At 34.6% G+C, this 27,148-nt stretch overlaps 1 protein-coding gene and 1 long non-coding RNA gene across 2 annotated transcripts; both read right to left on the bottom strand.

Moving 5' to 3' along the window:
* Positions 1-159: 159 nt before the first annotated feature.
* LOC140599246 (uncharacterized) lies at positions 160-13,465 on the bottom strand. The gene is made up of 5 exons (XM_072760478.1): positions 13,371-13,465; positions 10,870-11,332; positions 10,423-10,552; positions 3,758-3,927; positions 160-290 (listed from the first exon to the last, which is right to left on the bottom strand). The coding sequence occupies exons 1-4, from the start codon at positions 13,463-13,465 to the stop codon at positions 3,848-3,850; spliced, it is 768 nt and encodes a 255-aa protein (XP_072616579.1). The 3' UTR covers positions 160-290; positions 3,758-3,847.
* A 5,573-nt stretch (positions 13,466-19,038) lies between these two features.
* On the bottom strand, positions 19,039-23,956 carry LOC140599359 (uncharacterized). The gene is made up of 4 exons (XR_012002143.1): positions 23,945-23,956; positions 21,893-21,967; positions 19,797-19,834; positions 19,039-19,633 (listed from the first exon to the last, which is right to left on the bottom strand). It is a non-coding gene; the product is annotated as an uncharacterized lncRNA (long non-coding RNA).
* Between the last annotated feature and the right edge of the window lie 3,192 nt (positions 23,957-27,148).

The raw sequence follows: 27,148 nt of genomic DNA, 5'->3' as shown, positions 1-27,148 counted from the left end.
ATTTTAGAAGTAGTCTTATTTTAGAAGTAAGTATTCTAATTCTAAGATTGCTTTACAATTGTCTCATTTTACAAGGTTATTAATGATGAGAGGAAAAGGTTTTGTCTTTCATTTTGTTTTTTTTTCTTTATACAAAAGTGAAATCAATAAGAATAAAAGAAAAACATACCTTTCTAGAGAAATAACAGTTTCAAAGTCACAGATTGCCAGCAACCAAAGTTTTAGATCCGTATAGAGTATGCCCCGATGTAGAAAACAACTAAGATTCTCATAGCCATCATTTATGAGAGCTTAAAAATAAAAATATATATCTTATTCAGGTTCTGAACAAACATATCTGAGTTATATTTTTGTTTTTACCTTCATATTGCTTATTCTTACATTTTGACATTTTATAAAACATGTCTGTGATAAGTGTATTTATTTGGCGATTTAGAAATAGCATTCATATAAAAAATGTATGTGTTTATAAGTAACAGTGTGGCTATCAAGGTTCATAAACTCATTAAAACTGGAAGAAATACTGGTGGTAATCTTGGATAGCTCACTCACTTCAGATTGAAGTGATGAAGAAGATGAACAGATTATGGTGCAAAGGCACTAGGTACATTGAACATGGTCATGATGCAAGTCAATGTCAAAGATGGAATCTAAACTCTGATTCAATTCAATGGGTTGCAGTCAGAAAGGCACCCTTGCCCTTGATGCCATTAATTATCAGGAGGGCATTGCTACTGATGCATTAATTATCAGGAGGGCATACCAAACAACTGGTACAACTCCAGACTGGGGCAGATGGCAGAGATCAGGATAATACTCAGCAACCAGGAAGGACAGCTCAAAGAGGCTACTCCATGGCACGCAGAACTTGCAATTCAAGCAGGCAACCTGACTATGCATGTCCCAAATAATAAGAGTGTGGGGCAAAAAGAATCTTTTTGCAGGTGTGTATCTCTCATCAGTAATTGGTCTAGAGGTCATCACATGTCTCTTCATTTACTAATCTTCCCTTCACTTTTAAAAGCATGCTAGTGAATTAGATGGGTTTTTCACAACATTTCTTCCATGTCTTCTAAGCCCCTCAGGCCCTTTCTGGCCTAAGAAAGGAAAGTTTTCCCAAAAATGTGCATAGCACTTTCAGTCTCAGAACAAATATTCATGGTACTAAATTTTGGGAAGTATATCTAGTGCAAGCAATGATCATACAGTATATCTAGTGCAAGCAATGATCATACAGTATATCTAGTGCAAGCAATGATCATACAGATTAAATAATCACATGAAGGCAGTCTGACTACTTTATTCACAGTATGATTGGCTAGCCAAGAGCAAGTCAGCTTCAGCTTCAGTGGTTGCTTTAGGAAAATTAAAAAAACTCTTCCCAAAGAAAAAAATATTAGAATTATTTCACTTCTCTGTGCCTCCATTTCTTCATCAGGGATGAAAATAATACCTATCTCATAGCATTATTCTACATATTAATTGAGACATTCCATGTGCAGCATTTAGAATAGTGTTTGGCAAGTAGTAAAATGCCCAATAAATGTTAGTTATTATTATTACTTGGAAAAATATCTTAAGGATCCTTCTTCTTTTTTGGGGGGGGGTATTTGTATTTTGTTTATTCTTTCTTTTTTATCTTATTTTATTTTTTATTTTATTTTATTTTAAGATTTTATTTATTTATTTATTCAAGAGAGACACAGAGAGAGAGAGGCAGAGACACAGGCAGAGGGAGAAGCAGGCTCCATACAGGGAGCCCGACGTGGGACTCCATCCAGGGTCTCCAGGATCATGCCCTGGGCCGAAGGTGGCGCTAAACCGCTAAGCCACCTGAGCTGCCCTATATCAGTGTTTTTTTGTTTTTTGTTTTTTAAATAATAAATTTATTTTTTTATTGGCGTTCAATTTGCCAACATACAGAATAACACCCAGTGCTCATCCCGTCAAGTGCCCCCCTCAGTGCCCGTCACCCATTCACAACCCCCCCCCACCGCCCTCCTCCCCTTCCACCACCCCTAGTTCGTTTCCCAGAGTTAGGAGTCTTTATGTTCTGTCTCCCTTTCTGATATTTCCTACCCATTTCTTCTCCCTTCCCTTCTATTGCCTTTCAGTGTTATTTATATTCCCCAAATGAATGAGAACATATAACGTTTGTCTTAAGGATCCTTCTTGACTATGGAAGATAAAACTCTTTAGGCTAGCCTATAGAAAAGGATAAAGCCAAAATCAAGCTGGTCTGCTCTGAATAAATAAATAACAGGGATTTTGTATTATTGTGACAGCCTAGAAAAGAGAGAGTGAGGAGTGCACAACTTGGAGTAGAGGGAAGTATGGGAAAGAGGCTTTATTTTTTTTTAATTTTCTTTTAAGGTTTTATTTATTTATTCATAGAGACACAGAGAGAGAGAGAGAGAGAGAGAGAGAGAGAGAGAGAGAGGCAGAGGCACAGGCAGAGGGAGAAGCAGGCTCCATGCAGAGAGCCCGACGTGGGACTCGATCCAGGGTCTCCAGGATCACGCCCTGAGCTGCAGGCAGCGCTAAACTGCTGTGCCACTGGGGCTGCCCAAGGCTTTAGAGATGACAAGGAGAAAGGAGTTTGGCCAGATGGCAGATGGACAGGGCTGACAGAAGAAATAAGGCTGTGCTTGACCTTCAAACTAGAATTGTCTCTGCTAAATTTATGCTTTGAACCCCAAGATGTTCATGAACAGTAACCACAAGAATTGTATGGATAAGCAAAAATGGAGAATCAGAGAGCAGAAATTATATGCAAAGATTACAAGAGAATTAAACAAAAATTTAACTTAGTCCTCCCTTCCAAAATCCTTGGAAATAGAAGGAAGAGCACCAGACTCCTCTCAGCACATAAAATAAACTCTGAGTTACTTCATTTGAATATTCATGGAAGGTGGGGAGCCTGCTTTTCGTTCTTCTCCCTGCTCATTCTCTCTCTCTTGCTATCTCTGACTCTCTCTCTCAAATAAAACAATAAAATCTTTAAAAAAAAAAACAAACAGAATCTAGTTGTCTCTTAATCTCTAGATACTGCCTCATCTAGAATTATGGGATTCTAGCACTTTACACCCAGGGAAACACAGCCATGTTTGGAGGATTGGTCTCTGGCTAGAATTATCCATCACAATGGGCTAATTTTTTCAGCTGAGGACTATTTACTGAGCACTTACTCTATGCCCAGAATTGTGCTGGGCATATTTATATGCCAAGAATACACTGATATAAGGTAAAGTGGAAATGGCGACTTTTAACTATTGGCATCCTATCACTAAGGAATCTCAAAGCGCATTTTAGTTTAAGGGTTAAAAGACTTTGAATTTGACTAGTCAATGGGCCAGACCTATGAAGTAGAACATAGCCCACTAGGAAAAATCATTGCCATTTTTGACAAGCTGGCTAGAAAGTAGACCTGGATTTCCAGAAATAACCTCAGACTCAACATATAGAAAGATATTTCTTTGTTATGATATTCTCTCATTGCCAAAGTTACACACACATATAAGAAACACATTCACATCCACTAAAAGGGCATACTAGGAACACTTCTGGCTAAACCATTGTAGCTTATAAATATATAGGAAAATATGTTACATAAATATATATTAATATAAAGTTATATATAATTACATAAAAATATACATAGTATACTAATAGTCTCATATTAGTATTACATTCTATGAAAGTGAACTGCTGAACTTCAGATCAAATTCCTATATATGTGCAGTTAAGGGTGACATACCTGAAACACTATAATCCTGCAGTGCTCTAAAAGGGTTACTCTTTCTAAATAAGCAACCTCTATAATACAATGCTAACCAGTTATTAGGATCTAAATGAATTGCAACAGAAAAATCTTGAGTTGCTTGCTTATAAAATTGCCGTTTAAAATATGCTCTTCCTCTGTATGTCCTAGAAAAAGAAAAAATTCATTTTAATATATATTGCAAAATACACATTTTCTCTTTTTTGGTAAACCTTTGCAACAAATTTTGTATTTGAATAACAATTTGTTATTATTTCCTCTTGCTTCCCAAAAAAGTTTTATGATGTTAATAACAAAAAAAGAACTTTTTATAAATAAATCAATTATACTTTATTGTATTATTACATGTTTATTAATAACATGCTATATGCTAATTATGTGCTTAGTAACTTTATAATATTACTTGCACTTATCAGAGAGGTGTGTCAATATGACATTTATTTATTTTTATTATTTATTGAGTACCCAAACGGTCACACTTAATTTATATAACACTGTTCTCTAGAAAAACCAAATAATCCATTTTGAAGGAAATGGGCTCAGTGAGTGGAGCTGTTAGATTTTTCTCTGGCACTGAAGATACATCCCAAAAAATGAGAGGTTCCTTTACATTAATGAAATGTATTTCATCAATTGTGTGATTGGATTTTATCTCTATTAACTTCTGACTCCAATTTTGAAATTCTCCTTGACCTATACCAATTCCTGAAAATTCCATTTTCAATCAATTAATAATGTAAAGAAAATCAACTTTTAGAAATAAAATAGACAATTAAGGAAAAACAGGAGTAATAAGCTAGCAGGTTATAAATCCAGTTTAGGCGGGGAAGAAGAGGAGATAAAAGACATGTTCAAGAAAGTTATACTATGAAACCAATTATAATTTGGAGAAAAGAGTACAGCTAGTACGTTGGCAGAGCGGTAACAAAGGTCTTTCAAAAGCACCAAGCATCCAAAGAGGCACCCGGTGGCACAGTCTGTGAAGTGTCTGACTTTAGCTCAGATTGTGATCACAGATCAAGCCTCTAGAGGCACCATGCTCAGCTCAGCAGGGAGTCTGCTTGTCCCCCTCCACTTCTCTCTCTCCCTACTCATGCTCTCTCTCTCAAATAAATAAATATTTTTTTAAAAAAAGCACTAGACATCCTGAAACCTAGAATATTTTATCCTACAACAAAATGCTTTTTGCCCCATCATTTAAAAATGTATTATTTTCTAATGAATACAAGAATTTTATATTTATTTTTAATTATTTCGTTTGCTAAGAATAATCCTAAATATTTTTCAGCATATACATGATTCTGAACTTAAAATTTGAATAAACTTTTAGTAATATTTTTGTAAGATGCCATTAAATCATGTCAATTCTTCAAACACACTGATTTTTTAGTGTTTCCTTATTTTGATTCCCCTGCCTCTTACTTCAGATCTTCATCAGCTCATATCTGTGCTACTATTTTACTCCATTCCTAGCTCTAGAGTAATAAGATTTGATCATCAGATATTAAAGATCTCTTTTCTCAAAAACATTCAACAAACCCCTATTGACAATGGAATGAGGCCAAATTCTTTAAGATGACATATAAGGTCTTCCATAAGATAGCACCATCTTACAATATCTTCAATTAATCTCATTCTCCAACTACTTTGATGTTTGGTGCAAGAGTTCTAGCACCAAACAGTTAACCAAGCTGTGAGTACAAAGGAAAAAGTTCTTGAAGGAAATTAAAAGTGCTACTCCAGTGAATACATGAATGTTAAGAAAGTGAAATGCCTTATTGTTGTCATGGAGAAAGTCTGAGTGGTCTGGGCAGAAAACCAAACCAGCCACAACATTCCCTTAAGCTAAAACTAATCCAGAGCAAGGCCTTCACGGTCTTCAATTCTTTGAAGGCTGAGAGAGGCAGGAGACTGCAGAAGTAAATTTGAAGCTAGCAGAGGTCAGTTCATGTCATTTAAGGAAAGAAGCCGTCTCTATAACATAAAAGTGCAAGGTGAAGCAGCAAGTGCTAGACATAAAAAGAATATCACCACATGATTCAACTTACAAAAAGTCTTTTAAAAACAGGCATAAGTAAACTAAGAGTATTTAGAAACATACTTATGTGATGAAACTATAAAGAGCTATAAGGAAGTGATTAAAATCGAAGCCAGGAGTGTTGGTTAGGGTTACCCTTTTGGGGGAGGCAAAGGCACAAAGTGGTCTCTAGGGTGCTGGAAATGTTTCTTGACCTGGTAATAATTACATGGGTATTTATATTGTGGTACGTCATTAAGTTGTTGTACATTTGTATGCTTTTCTAGATGCAGGTTTCATTTTACTATAAAAAATTTCAATATTGGGCAGCCCGGGTAGCTCAGTGGTTTAGCGCCGCCTTCAGCCCAGGACGTGATCATGGAGACACAGGATGGAGTCCCACGTGGAGCTCCCTGCAGGGAGCTTGCTCCTCCTTCTACCTGTGTCTCTGCCTCTCTCTCTCTGTGTCTCTCATGAATAAATAAATAAAATCTTTAAAAACATTTTTCAATATTGAACAAATTGTGAATGAAAAAATGAGCAGGTATGCCTGTATACACATTTTAAATCTCTTCAAAACAAAACTTAGTTTAAAAGAAAAGCAACAAAATGAGAACTGTGTTAATGCACATCAAGTTTGGGAAAACAGTTTATTATCAAAGTTATAATAAGATATTACAGAAATCTATGTAGATAATTTTCTGCACTCAATGAATAAAAAGTATATGAAAAGAAATTTAAAGAAAAAATATAGGCCAATAATTTAAAATTGATACTGCAACTAAGTATTTAGGAAATACAAACAAAACAACTCTAAATTGTCATTTTATGCCTGTTAAATTAAATTACCTACTACTGTTAGGATATAGGTAAAGATTTTCATTCATTGGTAGCACTGAAAATTGACTTCACTATTTCTAAGGAGCTATCTGATGTATTTCAAGCAATTTCTTTCCTGAGAATGTGTTATTAAAAAAATAATAATTTCAAAAAACCACATCTAAAATAATTTTTACCTGGCTTGAGAATTTTGGGGATCTATATTTAATATAGCTGTAAAATCTTGTATGGCTAAAATCCAGTTTTCATTTTCATAGTAAAACATTCCACGTTTCAACAATGCATCTGTTCTTTTGGGATCATAAAAAATACACTACAAGGGGTGTTAAAGGGAGGCACAAAAATAAATCACATAATGAAAAAAGAAAAGAAACATAAGTATATAATAATCTCATAGCAAATTAAATGGACTACAACTACATTTGTAACTTCAGATTACATAAAAGCAAACTACTTTAAGATGCCTAAACTTTCAAATTTGCATTTAAAGACAGTATCTTTAGGGACACCTGGGTGGCATAGTTAGTTAAGCGCCTGACTCTTGGCTTTGGCTCAGGTCATGATCTCAGGGTCTTGAGATCTGCCCCTAGGTGGCGCACACACTCTCTCTCAAATAAATAAATAAATCTTTAAAGATTATGTATTCAGTGAGAGCATTTATCACCAAATTCTAAAAAGGAGAGGTTTTCTGAGGGAGAAAAAAAAAAAAAACAGCACATATAAGAAGCCAAGGCTTTTAGCCAGTGAAATTTTTACTGATAAAACTTTAGGACACCTGGGTGGCTCAGTCAGATAAGCATTTGACTCTTAATTTTGGCCTAGGTCATGGTATCATGGTCATGAGACAAAGCTGAGTTGGACTCTGCACTCAGTACAGAGTCTGCTTAACATTCTCTCTTTCGTTCATTGCCCCTCCTCCTGCTCTCTTGCACTTTCTCTCAAATAAATAAATAACTAAATAAATAAATAAATAAATAAATAAAATCTTTAAAAAAACAAGATTTGATAGATCACAGCATTTATCTTAATTAAAGATGATACATATCAAATCACATCAAGGCTGACTCAATCAAATCAAGTATGTATTAATTTAGTCCCTAAAATGGTGAAAAGAAATGAATTAATATTAGTTTATTCATTTCACATTGACATACAAGGCAAGGACAAACAGACTAAATCATTGTATACTCCGTTGTAAACTCCTTGCCTCTTGATTGGGGGTGGAGGGGGAAGCAATGCACAAAGACTACTGAGTATTTTTAAAACATGAGAAAAAAAAACCTACAGATTTTGATGCTTGTTTGACCTCAAGTAGCTGCATTAATCAATGCATGAAGGAAATGAACAGGAATAGGTAACCTAATAATTTCAGTATTTTCAAAAGAGATTTTTGGTCACTTCTACTTCAGAAATAAATTAACAATATTATCTTGAAGCAAAAAAAATGTCAAGTATGTGGCTAACCATCATGGATAAAGAAGGAGGGCAGCTGGGAACATGGAAAGCTAAATTATTTGAATAACTTTTAAATTCTCAATTGTACTGCAAACTAGAATTTAGAGTGAGGTCAGGAGGTGAAGATTACAATTCTGCTGCAATCAGGAGAATATTTTGCCTGACTCTAGCCTCAAAATACTTCAGCTAAAAGTTCCTTCTTTAAGGTAATTCCCTGATATTCCCCAATATAAATATATAATTAAATAAATATCTATTTACCCCCATCATCTTTATTTCCTTCCTAGCAATCATCATAAATTATAATAATGTATGTATGTATTTCTTTAATATCTGTCCTTTAAACTATAGGCTCCATGTAAGCAAGAAATATTGTCTGTTTTATTCACCAACATTTGTCCACTACATTGTACAGTGCCTTAGTCAATAAATATTTGTGGTGAATGAATGAATGAACCAATGAGCACAGTTTCTTTAAGAGCGGATAGATCTGGGGATCCCTGGGTGGCACAGCGGTTTGGCGCCGGCCTTTGGCCTAGGGCACGATCCTGGAGACCCCGGATCGAATCCCACATCGGGCTCCCGGTGCATGGAGCCTGCTTCTCCCTCTGCCTGTGTCTCTGCCTCTCTCTATCTCTCTCTGTGACTATCATAAATAAATAAAAATTTTAAAAAAAAAAAAGAGCGGATAGATCTGATGCAGAAGAGAATCAGCCATGTCTTAAGAGTAAAAAGTGGCAAATAATTTTCTCTTTTGTTTGAAGGGAAGAAGCTATTTTCAAAAATTTCTTTAACCACTCTTTCATGCTTCGAGAGAGAGCTGGAAAATTCATGCTGCACCCCTCCCGAGTTGTCTCAATGCTCCCACGCCTAACTCTGACATAAATCCACTCATTAACTATAAGTTTAAAAAATCATTGACATAGTGTTACTATCAATTCCAGTACTGAGTGCCCTAGGTCCTAACATAAAATAAATGTTTTGATTACATAACATATATGAAAGAATTTCAATGATTTGCTGGAATATCAGGCAGGATGAGAGTATCATGATCTAAAACAGATAACTGGGGATCCCTGGGTGGCACAGCGGTTTGGCGCCTGCCTTTGGCCCGGGGCACGACCTGGAGACCCGGGATGGAATCCCACATTGGGCTCCCGGTGCATGGAGCCTGCTTCTCCCTCTGCCTGTGTCTCTGCCTCTCTCTCTCTCTCTGTGACTATCATAAATAAATAAAAATTTAAAATAAAATAAAATAAAACAGATAACTGTCAACATTATATGTCATACAGCTTACTTTAGAAAAGTCATCAATGGCCAGTACTTTGTTTTCTATTTCATACATCTCACCCCTTCTGAAATATATATCGGCCTCCATGGGCTTGCACTTAATTGCCTGGGTATAGTTCAGAATTGCTAAAGTAATGTCTTTTCTTCTCCTGAAAATTTCCGCCTTTGACAAATATGCCTCTAAAAAAAGTTAGAAAGGTAAAACTTAGGGTTACAGACCTTCTATTAACTATGAAAATTTTAATCCCTCTCCCTCTAAAAAGGAAGTCTTAGAACAATGTTTCTCTATTATATTTTCTTAACCATTTAATTTAAAGGGTTTTTTTTTTCTATTTCAACAATGCAGAACTTGTTCTTAAAGGCTGATAAATACTCACTTATGGTTAAAAGCATTTTCAATTTCAATTTTAAGTAACAAAAATTATCTTTTACCTTTTTGTATAGCTGAAGTGTTTCATACTCTTTTAATGTTTATAATAGAACAAAAATTTATGGAATTGGGCAGAAATAAGCATAGATCAAAAAATTTTATGAAGCTCAAGTTATATTCTAGGGGTATGTTGTGCATGAAAGGGTAATAAAAATGAATGTGACATTTTCTCATTCTCAAAAAGTTCTGTTTTCTGGTTCCATTGAAGCTAGTTCGAGGATGGCACATAAAGACAAATGTATAGATTTCAACCAACTAGGAAGTCTTGGAACACTGCAATGCTTCAGAGATTTGTGGTCAAGGAAAGATTTATAAATCACTTCTATAATTAAATTTTAAGTTCATATCCTTCTTATGGGATGAGCAGTAAGGAACACATTTATTGTAACTTACACAAGGACATTAACATTTCAAGCCACGATGAGTATTTTGAAAACAGTATAGAATCATACAAGTCCAATATATACAATGTCAAGAGTAAATTTAACTTTTAAAAACTACAACCATTTTTGGAGGCTTATATCTATTAATGTATATATCTTTATAACACCACTAAATGACCAAAGCTTAGGTAAAGATATAAATAATATAATTGTCTGCACAACCTACCTGCATTATTTTTATTATATTTATTTATATAATTCAAATCATCCAAAGCTTCATTAATTTTGTCTTGGAAAAGATAAATGAAATGCCGATGCCAATAGGCATTGAGAAACAATGGCTCCAATAGTATAGCCTAGAAAATATATGTATAAGTTCAATTAAAGTTGGTTGATTAAAGGAAGATATCTTGTCAAATAAATCTTGCAAACACTATTGATCCCAGTGGCTTTCTATGTGCATAATATAAAATGACTCTCCCAATGTGACAAAAATGTAATGTTTTTAATATCAATTACTTGAAAATGTCAATAATTATAATTTCACAATCCCACATGTATACTACACATATTCATGGTTCAAAATTCTAATAGAAATTATTACAGAAATTATTACATAGAGAGGATTATAAGTGTAAATTGTTAATATTGTTATTCTGATTAAATAACTTACTTCCTGTAGATCTTTCATGGCACTCTGTAACTTTCCCAGTTTCCTATAAAGAGCTCCGCGCCTGCAATATGCAAATGCAGGATATGTTTTCTTATCATTTATTTCTTTAGTCAAGATCTCCACTTCAGATTCATAATATTTAATAACTTCTGGAGAAAGACCAGATTTCAAAGAATCACACAATTCTATTTTTGGTGGTTCTTTCATTCTTTCAGACAAGCCTTCATGGATAGATATTTTAACAGCTTTCTTTTTTGTGGTTGTCTTCTGGTGTTTATCCTTAGAGAACATATCAAGAGCCCATGTTCGAGGGTCACAATTTTCTGGAATTCCTCCCTTACTTCGGACAAATTCATCAAAATTTAAACACAAAGGTAGACTGGGACAATGAAGTTTACGTTCATATAATGGAACTTTGAGTAAATATCTCTTCTGTCCAGGAAGGATTCCATGAGATGTTGATCTAGTTATTAAGAGAGTGATTTTTAAATTATAGAAATATCATTATTTTTATAATCAATAAATCAACTCAGCCACACATGAAATTACTATTTCTCTATTATTAAAATAAAATTACATGCTATTTTTATGCAAACCAAGTCCTCCTGTCCATTCATCAAAATTGTAACACCATATGAAGAATCTACACAGAAACTCTATAGAGTTTATAGAAAGCAGAAGATTGTTATCTAAAGATGTAGCCTTCCTAGAGTACTGAAATAAGGTGCCAATGCTCCTTTCAGGTTTAATTTACACCCTTGCCTCCAATCAGAGAAATTACAATGGGGAATTGTGGAGATAAACTGATGTGAGAAAGGAAGTACCATCCAAGACGTTGGAGAGCACATGAACTTGAGGAAATGGGAAGAAGGAGAGATTTGACACATAGTATACTACCAAATTCACATCCCAGACTTCACCCTTCTTTAGTAGACTATGAAATTAGAGAATACCTATGCTTTCAAATGCTACATTTCTAGTTCTCTCCTCCTCAAATTCTTCCATTTTCTACATTTTTTAATAAGTAACATTTACTATATGGTGGGTATTTTACTAGCCACATGAGAGAGAATAAGCACATTCTATTGGAAAAAAATCAAAACTGCAACATTTCATAAATAATTACTGAGTTTGTACTGTGAGAAAGACCTATTGCTAAACATTAAGAGAATTTTAAAAGTTAGTATTCTTCTCTTTCCTCACTTTGTGACACTCTACACTCCTCTCTACACTCTAGTGCAAGCTGTCATATCTCTTCCACCTAGAGTACAATAACTTCATAATTCCAGACTTCTACTCTTGCCTTTTGTCTAATCTGTTCTCCACATGGAAGTCAGTATGTTTGTTTTTTAACAAATATAAATCAGATCATGTTACTCCCTCCAAGAGCTTCCTTAATACTTAGAATGCAAATCAAGATTTTCTTCATGGTCTACAAGACTACATGAGACCCCAGCATATGTCTCTGATAACACTATTCTCTCCCTTCTCAATTTTCTAGCCATATCATCTGAGAGCAAGCCTCAAGGCTATTGCACTTTTCAGCCATTCTGAGTGGTTGGCTCCTTCTCAATTCATATCTCCAATCAAATGTTACTTGAGAAAGGCATTCTATGCCAGATATGTTTTATTTCCACCTCCACATTCATCTCTACCCTTCTCTTCTTTGCCTTCCCCAAGGGACTAATCTATATTGACTACATCCATAAGATCCCTTGTTCTCTGTCTTCTAATTGGATATATCCAATTAGAAATCCCAAAGAGGAAAGGAGGAGAGTAAAGTCAAGGTGTTTATTCCTATGGCTCTCTCTGAAGAGTCACCTCAAACTGGCTATGATCCTTGACCAAAGATCAAGTGACCAAAGATTACTACTTTCCTTAAGGAAACCTTTTCTACACAATTGCTCTTGCAAGTTCTAGTAATCACTCCTACTTTTTGTCCTCTCAGACTTAAGGGTAGAAAAATGCCTATGTTATTTTTAGCCCCAGGATACTACATTATCATTTGTAGTTTCCCTGTCCTGACATGTTTATAAATTGTCCCTTTATTACACTTTCCTAGAACTATCCTAAATTGAACATACTAAGTGCTGTTTACTGCTGGTACCCTGACTGATAAAATAATTGGTACCAGAAGTTTCTTGGGAAATATACACACAGAAAGATCCTAGAATAAACTTCTTGCCAGAATAAAAGAGGATGCAAATAATCAACAGTATGTGGTGCAATCGAAGCTCCTAGAATTATCTACGGCATTAGCAGGGGATGGTGTTCAGGTGGAAGGCAAGGCATTAGATCAAGTAGATACCACTTAGTCACTAGTACAACAGTAATGATTATAAAAATTGTGGAATCACTTTACTTTAGGCCAAAAGAGAAGAACAGTACCTATTACATACCTAAATTCCCTAAACCTTGTATATCAAGATAATGAAGCTACTAGGAAAGGAGCAGAAAATTGAAATATAGGATGTGAGCATTTGAGCAAGAATGAATGCGACTGACGATTTTGAATCTCTAAATTCCACTCATCTTCTCTTGACAGAAGAGACTGGCTGGGGACTGTCAAATTTCCCAGTCTGAGAGACTCAACCATCTCCCGTATAAATATCTTTCCATTACTACACTGAGACATTGCTTCATGCTATATCAAATCTGTTTTAATCACTCCCCAAAATCACTCAGCTGAGAGGACCTCCCAAATCCTCTCATGGAGATACAACTAACACCCATCAACTTCCTACACATCTCCCCCATATAGATGGCCTTGGATTGGTGGCTGCTAGCCCTAGCCAATGCAGCCTTGTTATAGAATTTCCCAGCATACTCTGAGTGATCCTCAAACTTATTGTCAGTCATGTGGAAGACTTATTAAATACTAATTTCTGGTGTAGATTTCTAGCTACATTTGGTAGACAGAATTTTTTAAGATTCATTTATTTATTTTAGAGAGAAAGAGAGAGAGGAGGGGAAAGGGCAGAGGAAGAGAATAACCAAGCATATTCCTGCTGAGTGCAGAGCCCAATGTGGGGCTTGATCTCGCAACCCATGAGATCAGGACATGAGTGTGACACCTAACCAACTAAGCCACCCAGGTGCCCCAGATAGAATTTGAAGTCATAGGTATCTGTGGCAATAACTAAGTGACTGAAGGTCCCCAGAAAGTGAGATAGATGAGCAGCCTGCTAAGGTATTCTTTGACTTACATAGATGAAAAACTTTTAGGTCTTCTAGGCATAAGCCTAACCAGTTATAGTGGGTTTTAAAAACTCTTATGCAGCTCTTAGACGTCAGTCGGTTCATCTCTAAAAACTCTCACCTGACAGAAAGGCCCTTCCATATCCCCCTGAGGAAGAATCTTGCAGTGGGGCCTTGCAATGTGGCCTTGGTGTTTATAAGGAATTTTTCCCCAAAAGTTTCCAAAGGTCTAGGAAAAAAGAAAGACCTGAACCTTCTGGGAATCATTAAATACTTACCCTAAACTTATGCTGATCCACAGATTACTGTGGATGCCACTGAAGTCCACAACCAAATTAGGTAATTATGAAGGTCAAGTGATATAAAGAATCTTGGCCTGAAACCATCTAACAGAATCTAGTGAGACATGGACCCATCCTATGATAATTTCCCCAGTCCTAGAATATGCAGTAGGAATGAGTCAACTTAACTGCAAAAATTGTATACTGAAGAAGATATTAGTAGTAAGGGTCAAGTGTAAATCTCTGGAATTGCCCATTCCATCCTAAACCACTATCCACCATGATAGTATATCAAAAACAATACCAGACCATCAGGGAAATTACAAATTAACAAGGAAACTGTGTCATCTCCTGCTTGTGGGCAAAATAAACTCTACCTCACTTGGGGGTGTAGCAGCAGCAAGACAGGCCAAAAAAATCAGAACCAAGACTACAGATTCACTTTCAGGAGCTAGTCAAGTTTGGAAGTTTTGATAGTGGAAGCCAGGACCATCATAGGTTATTCTAGAAAGAGAAGGCAATGCATTCACAGAATTGGAAAGCCAATAGCAAAAGGGCTGGCCTGGATCTCAGATCAAGTATGTTACTCAATACTGGAAGACAGAACACTTGGCAGAGATCCAAGAGGCTAACAATTCACAGAAGACCAGGTAAGAGAGAAGGCAATGAGTACAAGGGAGTCGAGGTGGGCTAGGAGCCATCAACAAACACAGCTTTCTGCTGCATTGTAGGCTGCTGAAGAAGATCTCTGCTAATCCCTCACTGGCTGGTCTACCAATATTGGGCTCAGAGACCAAAGCAGAGGAAATGTCCAGAGAAATGGTGAAGCAACGAAGTTACTACAGACATATGGCATCCTGTCATGACCTGGATGAGAGGGCAGGCAACATGGGTAACCTATAGTAAAGGGACTGACAGAAAACACATGGTTCTAGGTTTTTAATCAGCTCAAATAGATCTTGCAGGAGTTACTTTCCACAGTCAAGCTTTGATTTCATACACAGTCTGCTTCTAACCTTTTAAGGAATCCAGCAAGAATAAGTATAATCAAACAAGCTTAAATTAAGGTCAGATATAAAATGGTAAGAAAGATAATTCTGGTTAACCATGTTAAGATTAGTGAAAAAAGATCTCAAACTATAGGAATAAAATTATTTTTCAAAGTTGCTCCATAAACCTATTTTAAAATAACAGTTATTTCATAGTTACACTTTCGTGCTAAATTTATTTAGATTAAGATTTTTTAATAAGTTAGGAAAGCTGTACTAATATATTATCCTAGACAAATACCCCAATGGTTGGTTTAACTGCCTGCACCAAAAGGTGCATCCTATTACTGTAATATATACAAATTTCAAATTCAGTTGTTAAAGGCAAATAAATCTCTTTAAGTGGTGAAACTTTATAATCAAAGTGATAAAGAATCAGTAAGTAGTAAAATACACCAAAATAGTGTTTCCTCTGCTTATATCCTTTATAGAGACAGAAGTCACTTAGGTCAAGGCCAAAATGGTGCAATGTTTCATCCTCCCTAGGATAGTAAAGATTCATATGTTTCAAAATCAGCAAATGTATCAAAAATATGTATGCAAATTTCTGGTTCTTTTCAAAAACATATGTCAACTTAAAAAACCTATCTGAAATCTTCTAAAGATGAGCTAACAAAAACAATTCCACATATTTGTTGCAGGGAAAATTCAAGCATAAGTGGCATTCAGGACTTGAATGGCATACTCCCCTAGAGTAGGTCTCTGCTCCACTCTGTCACCCATGCTTACAGAGGTTGTTCCCAAGTTTTTTCAGGAACAATAAGTCACCACACCAAAACATCATTAATTTAACCCTTTTTCAGCACTAGCAAGTCTTCATAATAATGAAGTTAAACAAAACATTTATGACTCTCTTATCAACAGGAAAGTCTGCACTTTTCAAAAGGACATAAATTTAATGAATTCTTGTCATCTGGGGATATCTAAAGAGAAATAAAGTCCAGAGCTTATTGCAAAATATTTTGTACAACCCCTCAGTTATAAGAAAGTTAGACCTTGAACACTTAAATATGAACATACCTGGAACTTCAGTTGTTGTCATCTTAGGTCCTTGCACATTTTTTTTTTAAGATTTATTTATTTACTTTAGAGAGAGAGAGATCATACAAACAGGGGGAGGCAAAGGGTGAGAGAGAATCTTAAGCAGACTCCCCGCTGAGCAGTGATCAATCTCACAACACTGAGACCATAACCTGAGCAGAAATCAAGAGTTGGATGCTCAACCAACTGAGCCACCCAGGCACCCCATCTCCTTGAACATTTTCAAACATGCTAGATACTATTACTTCCAGGTAAGGAAAAAATTAATTATTTCTATGTGTTGATCTCTGAATAAGGACTCACACAACATACAAAAACAGTTTGTCTATCTAGATTACTCAATTCATTAGTTCAGATTTAAAAACAGTTAAATATCAGCAATCTATTTCAACTTCTGCACGGCAATATTTATTTAGAGCAGGGGTTGTTTTTTGGTCTTAAATCACTTCAGAAAAATAACTAAGTAGATTTTACTTCTTTCATTGAAAGATTTCATTTAGCTATCAAATTGACTTAGTTGATGGGATGAGCACTGGGTGTATATTATCTGCTGGCAAGTCGAACTTCAATAAACAATAACAACAAAAAATTGACTTAGTTTTAATGTTCTTAAGTCAGCCCCAACTTTAAAATATAGTTTAAACCAGTCATATATTTATATTATTGAATGTAAAAGTAAGGGATTCTCCTATATTTAAAAGTAAAGGATTCTCCTTTAGCTAAGAATTTATCATATTTTCAATGCTGAATAAAATAATAAGTATCTATATAGATAAAATATCTATATAGATAGAGACATCTATAACTTCAATTAGTGAAATTATAAGATTAAGACCAAAACCACAATACATTTTTTAAACTATAACAATTATTGATTAAACAAGACCTTTTAAGAACTTTTGGAGGCTTGAATAATTCATCATACACAGCTGTAAGTTTATTGAACTTCAATCTTTTCTTCCATCTCATCTTCTTTTTCTTGGGATAAACAATATAAGTAATGCCAGCTTTTTTAGATGCTTCAATTAGAGAGAGTGACAGATCTCTCACAATGCCTCTGTCCTGAATGTTATCTAAGATGCTATCTATATTTTCTTTCTCAGAGGGTTCCTCAGTTTCATTTTTCTGAGTCATCCAATGCTCTAAGTGCTTTGTTTTCTGAAATATCATGTCTTTTATAGTGCTTTGCATGTCATCCTTAATCTCTATTGGAGTTGTGACCTCTTCTTTCTTCAATTCAACTGCAGATTTTACTCTCTTATTAGCAAGGAAACAAAGATAGAAAAACTTAAAATCAATTTAGTTGCTACATATTTTAAGCTAATTCAGTTACAATTATTACTTTTATTATCAAAAAATATTAAGTCATATTCTTAATGTCTTTCAAAGTCAGTTTATAAAGTTAATAGTAGGTTGGTTAAAGCACAGTGCAATAATTTGGTGTATGACATTTTGTTAGCTACATAAAAATAATACTATAAAGTAGATATGCATTAACTGTGATTTTATATAGTCTTAATTTAAAAAGAATGCTCTTTACATATTCAAATAAAGTACATACTCTACTTTTACTTTTCATGAAAAAAAATTGATAGAGTGGGTAAAAAATATTAAAATGCCTTATCCTATCAAATCAATTTGTAAGTCTATTTTCAAAAGCAGTTTAACAACACTGAATTTCCATATGATAGTATTCAAATATCCTCTACAATAATTTTGCATTCAATATTACAAGCTTAAGAACAGAATTCCAGCCTAATATTTTCTTTCATCTAATCATCAGAGAACCAACTTAACTTTTAATAATATCAATATTATAGTATACTAATAATTGTAAAAAATTTGCAATAATTATGCATTAGTACTTGAAACTCTAACAACACTCATTACTAAAAAAAGAGATTATTTCCAATCCTTTGATACAGCATTTCCAGCTTTTTTTTTTTTTAAAGAGAAAGATCATGTCAAATTTATTATTCTTAAGTTCACGTTGACAGAAAATATACATGGGAATGTTTCCACCTTTTGTTAAAAGAGCAAGCAGAAAGCATGGTTAGGAAGGATCAAGGGAAGTCTATCTTAACCCATGGACACTAAGGCCTGGTTCTGCTGGTTAATAAGCAGGTACATGACCAGCAAAAGGTTAATAAATATACGCCTGGCTGATAGGGAAGGGATTATGGTCTTTTTCTTCTTATCATTAAATGTTTCCAGGAATACACAGGCATGAAGACCTTCCCAAAGTGTAAAGGACGTCATCTCTGCTGGCTGAACCCAGCAGAGCTCCTGCTGGAAGAGCTTGTAGGCAGGTAGACCATTGTCAATAAATTAACTGCACTTAAGTTTGCTAATAAGTAATAATTCGTTATACAAATGTTTTTCTTTATAGCGAAGTTAGGCCCAAATTCCAAACATACAATGTCACACAAACTAGTTATGTTCTTTAAGATACACTAAAGTACAATAGAGATATTGACCTTCCATAACTTACCATACTTCCTCCATCTCAAGAAACTATATGTAACTCACTAAATAATTAAAATATATAATAGGGTAACACATAGACTATAGAATATTATCGTATGCATAATACAGGTTTATATCAAGAAATATAGATACATATACATAGTATGTGAGACATATAGATATAGATATATCATATGGTACTGGCATAAAAACAAACACATGGACTAATGGAACAGAACCAAGAGTCCAGAAATGTCCCATGTATATATGGTCAACTAATATCTGACACCTTAGAAGCCTAGACAGGAGCAGGGTCTGGATACAATAACTGGTGGTCCAGTCATCACAGTGAGCTTATGACCTCAGTAAGCTCAGACTCCACAAGTCCACATCAGTCTCTGTGATGCTAGAGCAGAGAAAATAGACCATGATTTTTGTTTTAGTTTTTTTATTTTTCATTAATTTTTATTTTTTATTATTTTTTATTTCTCTTATTTTACTTTTATTTTTGTCCTTTGGGCATTTTTCTTTTCTTCTCTTTTTCCTTCATTTTTCTTTTGTCATTTTCCTTTTTATTTTATTATTGTTTTCTTCTTTCTGTAAAAAGCCATGGTTTATATAGCCACAGATCCAGCCGGCCAGCAAAATTCCACCAAGCACACACAGTCTACACAGGGGACACCATACACAAGACCATTCCTTCAAGTTTAGGAGAAGTAGCTCTTCCATCTAGTCCACAGAAACAAAGGCAGAAAGCCAAGCAAAATGAGGAGACAGAGGAATATGCTCCCAAAGAAAGAACAAGAAAAAACTTCAAAAAAATAACTAAATGCAACAGAGATAAGTAATATGTCTGACAAAAAATTTAAAGTAATGATTGTAAAGTACTCACTGGACTGGACAAAAGAGTGGAATAACTCAGTGAAATATCTGAAGAAAAAGATAGAAAATATAAAAAAAGAACCAATCAGAGTTGAAGAACATTATAATAGAAATAAAAAACACAGTAGAGGGAATCAACAGTAGATTAGAGGGGACAGAAGAATGATCTGTGTTCCAGATCATTGGTAATGGAAAGCACTCAAAGCTGAACACCAAAAAGAGAAAATAATTTTTTTAATGAGGATAGAAATGGCCAGAATTAGACATAAGAAAAGTATGAATTAAAAGATGTAAAATATGGCAACATATGCATAAAATGTGGAGGAGGGAGTAAAAAGGGAAAAGAAAGGGAAAAAGAAAAAGGTTTTTTTTTTCTTTAGAATGTTCTTGAACTTAAATGATCATCAAATTTGAATAGACTGCTATTTACCTTGAGTATTATATATGAGCCTAATGGTAGCTACAAACCCAAAACTTATGACAGATGCACAAAAATTAAAGAAGTAGAATGGCTATTAAAAAAAAGACAAGAGATATCAAGTGTTGGCAAAGCTATAGGGAAAAGCAAATCCTTGTGCACTATTGATGGAAATGTAAATTGGCACAACCACTGTGGAAAGAGTATGGAAATTTCTCAAAGAATTAAAAATAGAACTACTCTATGATCAATCCTACTTCTGGGTATATATCCAAAGGAAATGAAATCAGGATCTTGAAGAGATATCTTCACTCCGTTATTCCTTACAGCTTTAGTCACAATAGCTAAAACATAGAAACAACCTAAGTGATCATCAATGGATGAATGGATAAAGAAAATGGATAAAAGAAAAAATATATATATATACACACACACACAATGGAATATTATTCAACCACTTAAAAAAAGGAAATTCCACCACTTGCAATAACACAGATGGACCTTGAGGGCATTATGCGAAGTAAAATAAATAAATAAAGTCAGACAGTGAAAGACAAATATTGTATGATCTCACTTACATGTAGAATCTTAAAAACAAGAACATGTAGATATAGAAAATAGGTTGGTGGTTACCAGAGGCAAGGAATAGGTGATGGATGAAATGCGTAATAATGGCCAAAACATACAAAATTCCACTATAAAATAAGTAAGTCCTGGCAACATAATACACCGTAGTGACTATACTTAAAATACTGTACTGTATATTTGAAAGTTGATAAGAGAGAGATGTTAAAGGTTCTCATCACAAGAAAAAAAATCTGTAACTGTGTGTGGTGATGGATGTTAGACTTGTCGTGGTGTCCATTTTGTGATACACACAAATATTTAATCATTATGTTGTACACTTGCAACTAATATAATGCTATATATCAATTATAGGCCAATAAGAAATCTTAAGGATAGTGTGATTGTACAGGGATATAAAACAGAGGAATCAAAAAGTCGTTAAGAAAAGAAAATGTCAGAAATGAGATAGGAAGCAGGCTAACATGAAGCCTGTTAAAAGCAAGTTACAAGCAAGTAACATAGAGAATCAAGAAAGATTTGTAAGATTTCGAAGAGAAAACAAAAACTGGATGCTAGATGTCAATGCCACCAAGGGTAAGAATCTTCCTCTCCAAAAAGCCTGTGGATTATTGGTGCAGAAGAAAGTACAATGCATTTAATAAGAGGGAGTGTGGATCTAAGTTCTAACTCTGGCATTTATCACTTTCTGACCTTTGCCTTTTCACACAAATAAACAAGGATAATATGTGCCTCAACATCCTTGTCTCAGAACGTTGTGAAGTTCAAGATCAGACTGGAACAGTATCCATGCAAATGCTCCGAAACTATGAGCTCAATACAAATGTAGGTCAATATTATAATGACTTATAATACACCAGGCAAAGTCAAACTATGAACATGTGATACTCCCAAGAGCTGTTGAAAATCTTAAACTGGCACCACCAACCACAATTTTTACAGGGGCCACCAAACACACACTTGAATCCAAACTTTTAATTAATTCCGAATGAATCAACAGACTACACTATTTCAGAAAAACAAACAAAAAAGCATCAATAGTGATTATTAAGAGAAATACAAACATTTCTTTTGAATAATAAAAACTAAAAAACTTATCATACCTTTAATTGTGGAGATGGTGTGTTGAAACATTTTCGGATATTTTCAAATGATGCAGATTTTCTTAGGAAAAAAAACTGGAACAATCAAATGGTAAATATGCATTGACTTTAGGTACTATTTCGTAAAGTTAAATTTCATATGACAATTGACTAATGATAGCTGCTCAGGTGAATTAATGAAACACAGAAATGCTCATTAAAATATATGTTCTTATTGATTTTTGAAGTCGCTGACTTCACAGAGAAAAGCAGAACTGAAAATCCATCAATTAACTTAGAAAAGTGTATAATAATGGAAACAATCTTATTTTTTAAAATTCAACTCGATACAACAAACACCTACCAAAGCATTATGGTTGGTACAAGTGGCATAGGTGTGTATAAATGTGCCATAAATACCCTGAGCCATTACACCCCTTAGCAAGGAGGCTGCACTAGGGAGACCTGAAGGAACTACTGTATCCTGAACAGTCACCTCTAATTATGAGCAGCCCCAACCTTTTACTCCACCAGCCCATACACATACCATCACTTACTATGAGAACTATTACATTGAAAGAGTTGGGAAATACTACTATACTAAATAGTGTAGAAAGTACAGAAAAAAATGGACATGTTCCATATTCTCAAGTATAATGGGAAATAAGATAGAAGGTATAGTTGAGGCCAGATTATGAAGCTCAATGAAGCACTTTGACTTTCTTTGGTAGGTGGAGTTTCTCAGTTTGAGGCATAAGTGACATAATTATGCCCTAGTTTTATAGCAGGAGGCAGGAGGAGGATGGATTGGAGGCAGCAGCTACTAGAAATGGGAATATGTGATAGGCAGGTGTAAGTACTACAATAGTCCAGAAAGTATAAACGGCATTCCAAACTAGAAAGGGACATTCATTAGTTCAGTTATTTTTTATATGATGGCTACTGTTCTAGGTGCTATGGATAAGACAGTGATGAAGAATGATATAACCCCAGGCTGGTGAAGAATAAAAAGACCAAACATGCATGAGGAGAAACATTTAGTAAGCGCTATAAGGAAAATAGCAAAAAGGCAATCTATATTAAATAGAAACATTATCTCCTCAAAATAAAAGAAAGTATTACCTAACTGTATGGGGCAGTTAAAGGAGGAGGCATAAACATATCTTTAACCTAGATAACTGACTAGAATAGGATTTGATTTGTCGCAAGGCACTAAGACTTTCTATTATGTACCATTCAGCACCCCAAGATACCATCAAGGGAAGCAGAGGCCTGAAGGCAGTAATGAGAGATAAATAAAACTTTCTTGTTTGTGCCCCATGAAGTTTGAGACATTTATTACATCAGTTATATATACTTCGTATTTTTCTTCTTCTCTCAACTTCTCTCAATCACTATCTCTTTTCCCCCAATTACATTCATTATTTAATTAGCTTACTTGGATACACTACATTGATAACAAAGTAATGAGAATGAGTCTAATCACCATTTAGAGAATTCAGTTTTACTGTTTCATGGCCATAATCAATCCCCCCATTTGGTTCAAACATTCACAAATATGTTTTAATCTTGTAAGACCTAGGCAAGAAGTGATAAATGAATGCAAGACCAGAAATTTTCAAAATTTTAGGAAAATTCACAACAGATATTCTGCTACTAATTAGCAAATAACATCTTCTGTGTGTCAGAAAGACAACATATTTGAAAAAGGAGGTGATCACTGGATGGCTCAGTGGTTTAGTGCCTGCTTTCAGCCCAGGGCGTGGTCCTGGAGTCCCGGGATCAAGTCCCACATCAGGCTCCCTGCATGGAGCCTGCCTCTCTCTCTGCCTATGTTTCTGGCCTCTCTCTGTGTGTGTCTCTCATGAATAAATAAATAAAATCTAAAAAAAGAAAAGAAAAGAAAAAGAGGAAATGTGTCCTCAGAAAAGATACCAATAGTGAACATTCTGAGGCATTTCCCAGACTAAGGAAGCACAAAGAAATAATTTCCAGAACTACTAGAAATAATTTATCTGAGCTGTAGGAAAATAAAGCAACCAACTCACACTTTAGAATAAAAATTGTACATACCCTATAACTGCTGTGCTGATTTAAAATAATGACACTTTCCTTGCTTTCAGCTGAAAATCTTTCAGTTAAAATCTTGCTTGCTTGAACACTCTGCAATAAAAAGTTAACAGTTTTAAAATGTAGAGTGGAGTACTTTAAAAAGCCTAGGATCACTGTTACTTCATAGTAATATACATTATTACCAAAAGAGAAATGTATGGAAAATGTAGAAGTATAGAAAACATTTACCAGAGACACATCAAAAGTCCAGCTATATAGCCTTAGCATTTGGCCCAAACCCACAATTGGGCATCCCTGTTGACCATGCCAAATAGATAGTTCTACCTTATTTCTGGTATCACTAATCTTAGGAACAATCAATGATACTGTGATCTTCTTATAGGTTAGCATTGAATCTATTTAGTATATCAATATCAGAATTATGAATAAGACATACTATTTGGATTTATCATAAATATAGGACTATTCACTGTCAAATATAATAAACATTCTAAATTCTTTTTGAAATGAAAATCTCCTTAAATGTTTTATAATTCAAACTCTTTCCATCAATTAAGTTATATATGTCTGTGTGTGTGTGTGTGTGTGTGTGTGTGTGTGTTATTGTAAGGGGAAACTGCTGCAATCATTACAATTATCATTAAGAGTGTTATTCTTCTATCTTAGAATCAGTGATTTGGATATATAGAAACAACTAGCAGATCCAAGTTTGACATGCTGGTGTATTCATGATGAATTAAATCATTCTGCTACTTTGCTTAAAGGTTTAGGTCTCAAACAACCAACATTTCAAATTCAAAAAATATTTATTAAGTAGGAAATTAGCTCTTTAAAATACCATGAAATTACTACTGAGAATGGAATAGATATGGAGAAGCTATGGGTAATTTAGGAATCCCTAGCATTGATTATATTCATCTTCTATTATATTTTTATAATGTAGCTATAGTACTGTGTAAGGTAAGAGAAATACTAAACATAGCAAAGGAATACTTGGGTTGCCATTACTCTTCAAAGATAAATTATGTGATATACAAGAGACTTTGGAACTATTTTGTCATAAGTTTACACAAAATATTCAAATATGATGGAATAGCACCAAGTGTATATTTCAGGAAATACTTTTAATAAAAGGACAAAAGCCTTAATACTGTATTTTACAGATATCAAAATAGCAAAACTAACTAATAATCAATGGTTACTTTTTTCTTTTCTTTTCTCTTTTTTTTTTTAAGAGAGGGAGAGAGAGAACTCCAGTTATTCCAAAGCATAAATAAAGAGAAATCTGCAGCTAGACACATCATAGTGAAAATAGGGAAGAAAAGAGAAAAACGTAAAAGTAGCAGTTTTGGAGGAGGCAAGGAATCTATTGTCCTCAAAAAATTTGCATTTAAGGCTCACTTCCCAACAGCAATAGTGGATGCCAGAGAATATTAGAACATCATTAGTGTAATAAAAGAAAACATCTGCAATATACATCATACCCAGGTATACTCTCTCTCTCAAGAATGAGCTAATATAAAGACATTTGAAATAGAAAAACCAAGATTTTCACCAATTGCAGTTGTCCCACTTCCCTTAAAGCAAATTCTAAAGGGTATATTTCAGGCAAAGGGTAAAATTATTCTAGGCCTCACGTTCTAAGATATGAGGGGGAAAAAAAGAAAAAAGGGAGGGATAAATATATGGGTAAAATAAAAGAAATATTGTACAAAATGATAATGTTTTTAGAGTTTTAAAAGATAAAGATCTAAAAATATATCAAAGTAAGAACATACTAAGTCAAGAAGGGATAAATGGAATTGAAAGGTTTTAAAGTCATTGTATTTTCCTGGAAGAGTATAAAGGTACTGATTAACATAAGATTTTAATAAGTTAGGGATCCCTGGGTGGCGCAGCGGTTTAGCGCCTGCTTTCGGCCCAGGGCGCGATCCTGGAGACCCGGGATCGAATCCCACATCGGGCTCCCGGTGCATGGAGCCTGCTTCTCCCTCAGCCTATGTCTCTGCCTCTCTCTCTCTCTCTCTCTCTCTGTGACTATCATAAATAAATTTAAAAAAATTAAAAAAAAGATTTTAATAAGTTAAAGTTGTGTATTCAGGGAAAGTACCATAAGAAAAAGAAATAATATATTTATTTCAAAAATAGGGATAATGAAACACAATTTATCAAAACAGTTGAAAAATAAAAATAAGACCAGAATATAATACAGCTAGACCACTGATTTAAAAAAAAAAAAAAAAAAGGAACAACAAAAATTTAAATTTAAAAGATAAATTTAAGAAAAGGAATAAAAGGAGAAAATGAGGGATGCCTGGGTGGTTCCATGGTTTAGTGCCTGCCTTTGGCCCAGGGCATGATCCTGGAGCCCCAGGATCGAGTCCCACATCCGGCTCCCTGCACGGAGCCTGCTTCAGCCTCTGCCTATGTCTCTGCCTCTCTGTCTCTGTGTCTCTCATGAATAAATAAATAAAATCTAAAAAAAAAAAAGATGAAGAAAATGAAACAAAGGCAGGGTTAATAAAAAACATAAATTATATGTAGTAATCACAATACTGATATTTAGGTATCAGTATTGTAAAAGGTAATCATGTTAAAATTACCTTTAAGACATAGGGCACACAGACTTTTGTATCTACATACCATTTCCCATTCAAAAGAACTTTGCACAAAGGATTCTTTGAACAAAGGCCTGATTCCAGTTGGGATGCATGAAAAGTTCGTGGACCATCTTTTTATGCTAGAAAGTCCTTTTGAATCCTTTTTCTTCCAGTCATTGGGTATGAACCACCACCAGCACTGACTTTCTTTTCTAACACCTCTCTAATGGATTATACCATATCACCAGTTGGAACCAGTCCTGGTTACAAACCAATAATAGTCTTGCTACAATTCTTCCTTCTGTTCTGAAATTTCTGCCCACTCTCAATACTCTATATTCACATTTTCTAAATACAAAGGCAGAAAAATACATGCCCCTACTTTATAAAAAGAGTTTGGAAAATACTGCACTCATTACAGTATATTGCAGTGATATTACATATGACTCATATTACTGCCCAGCTGGGTCAGTTCAGTCAGAAGCAGATGCTACCAGTAGAGGCTACAGTGAGAGAGAGCAGTAGGAAATCTTCAGACTGTGACACAGACACCTGTAAAAGGGGCAGAGAGAGGAAGGAATGAGTAGGAAGAGCTTCAGATCAC

The sequence above is a fragment of the Vulpes vulpes genome, chromosome 6, assembly GCF_048418805.1.
Source record: "Vulpes vulpes isolate BD-2025 chromosome 6, VulVul3, whole genome shotgun sequence".
NCBI classification, from domain to species: Eukaryota; Metazoa; Chordata; class Mammalia; order Carnivora; family Canidae; genus Vulpes; species Vulpes vulpes.
This window is presented reverse-complemented; position numbering and strand designations above follow the sequence as displayed.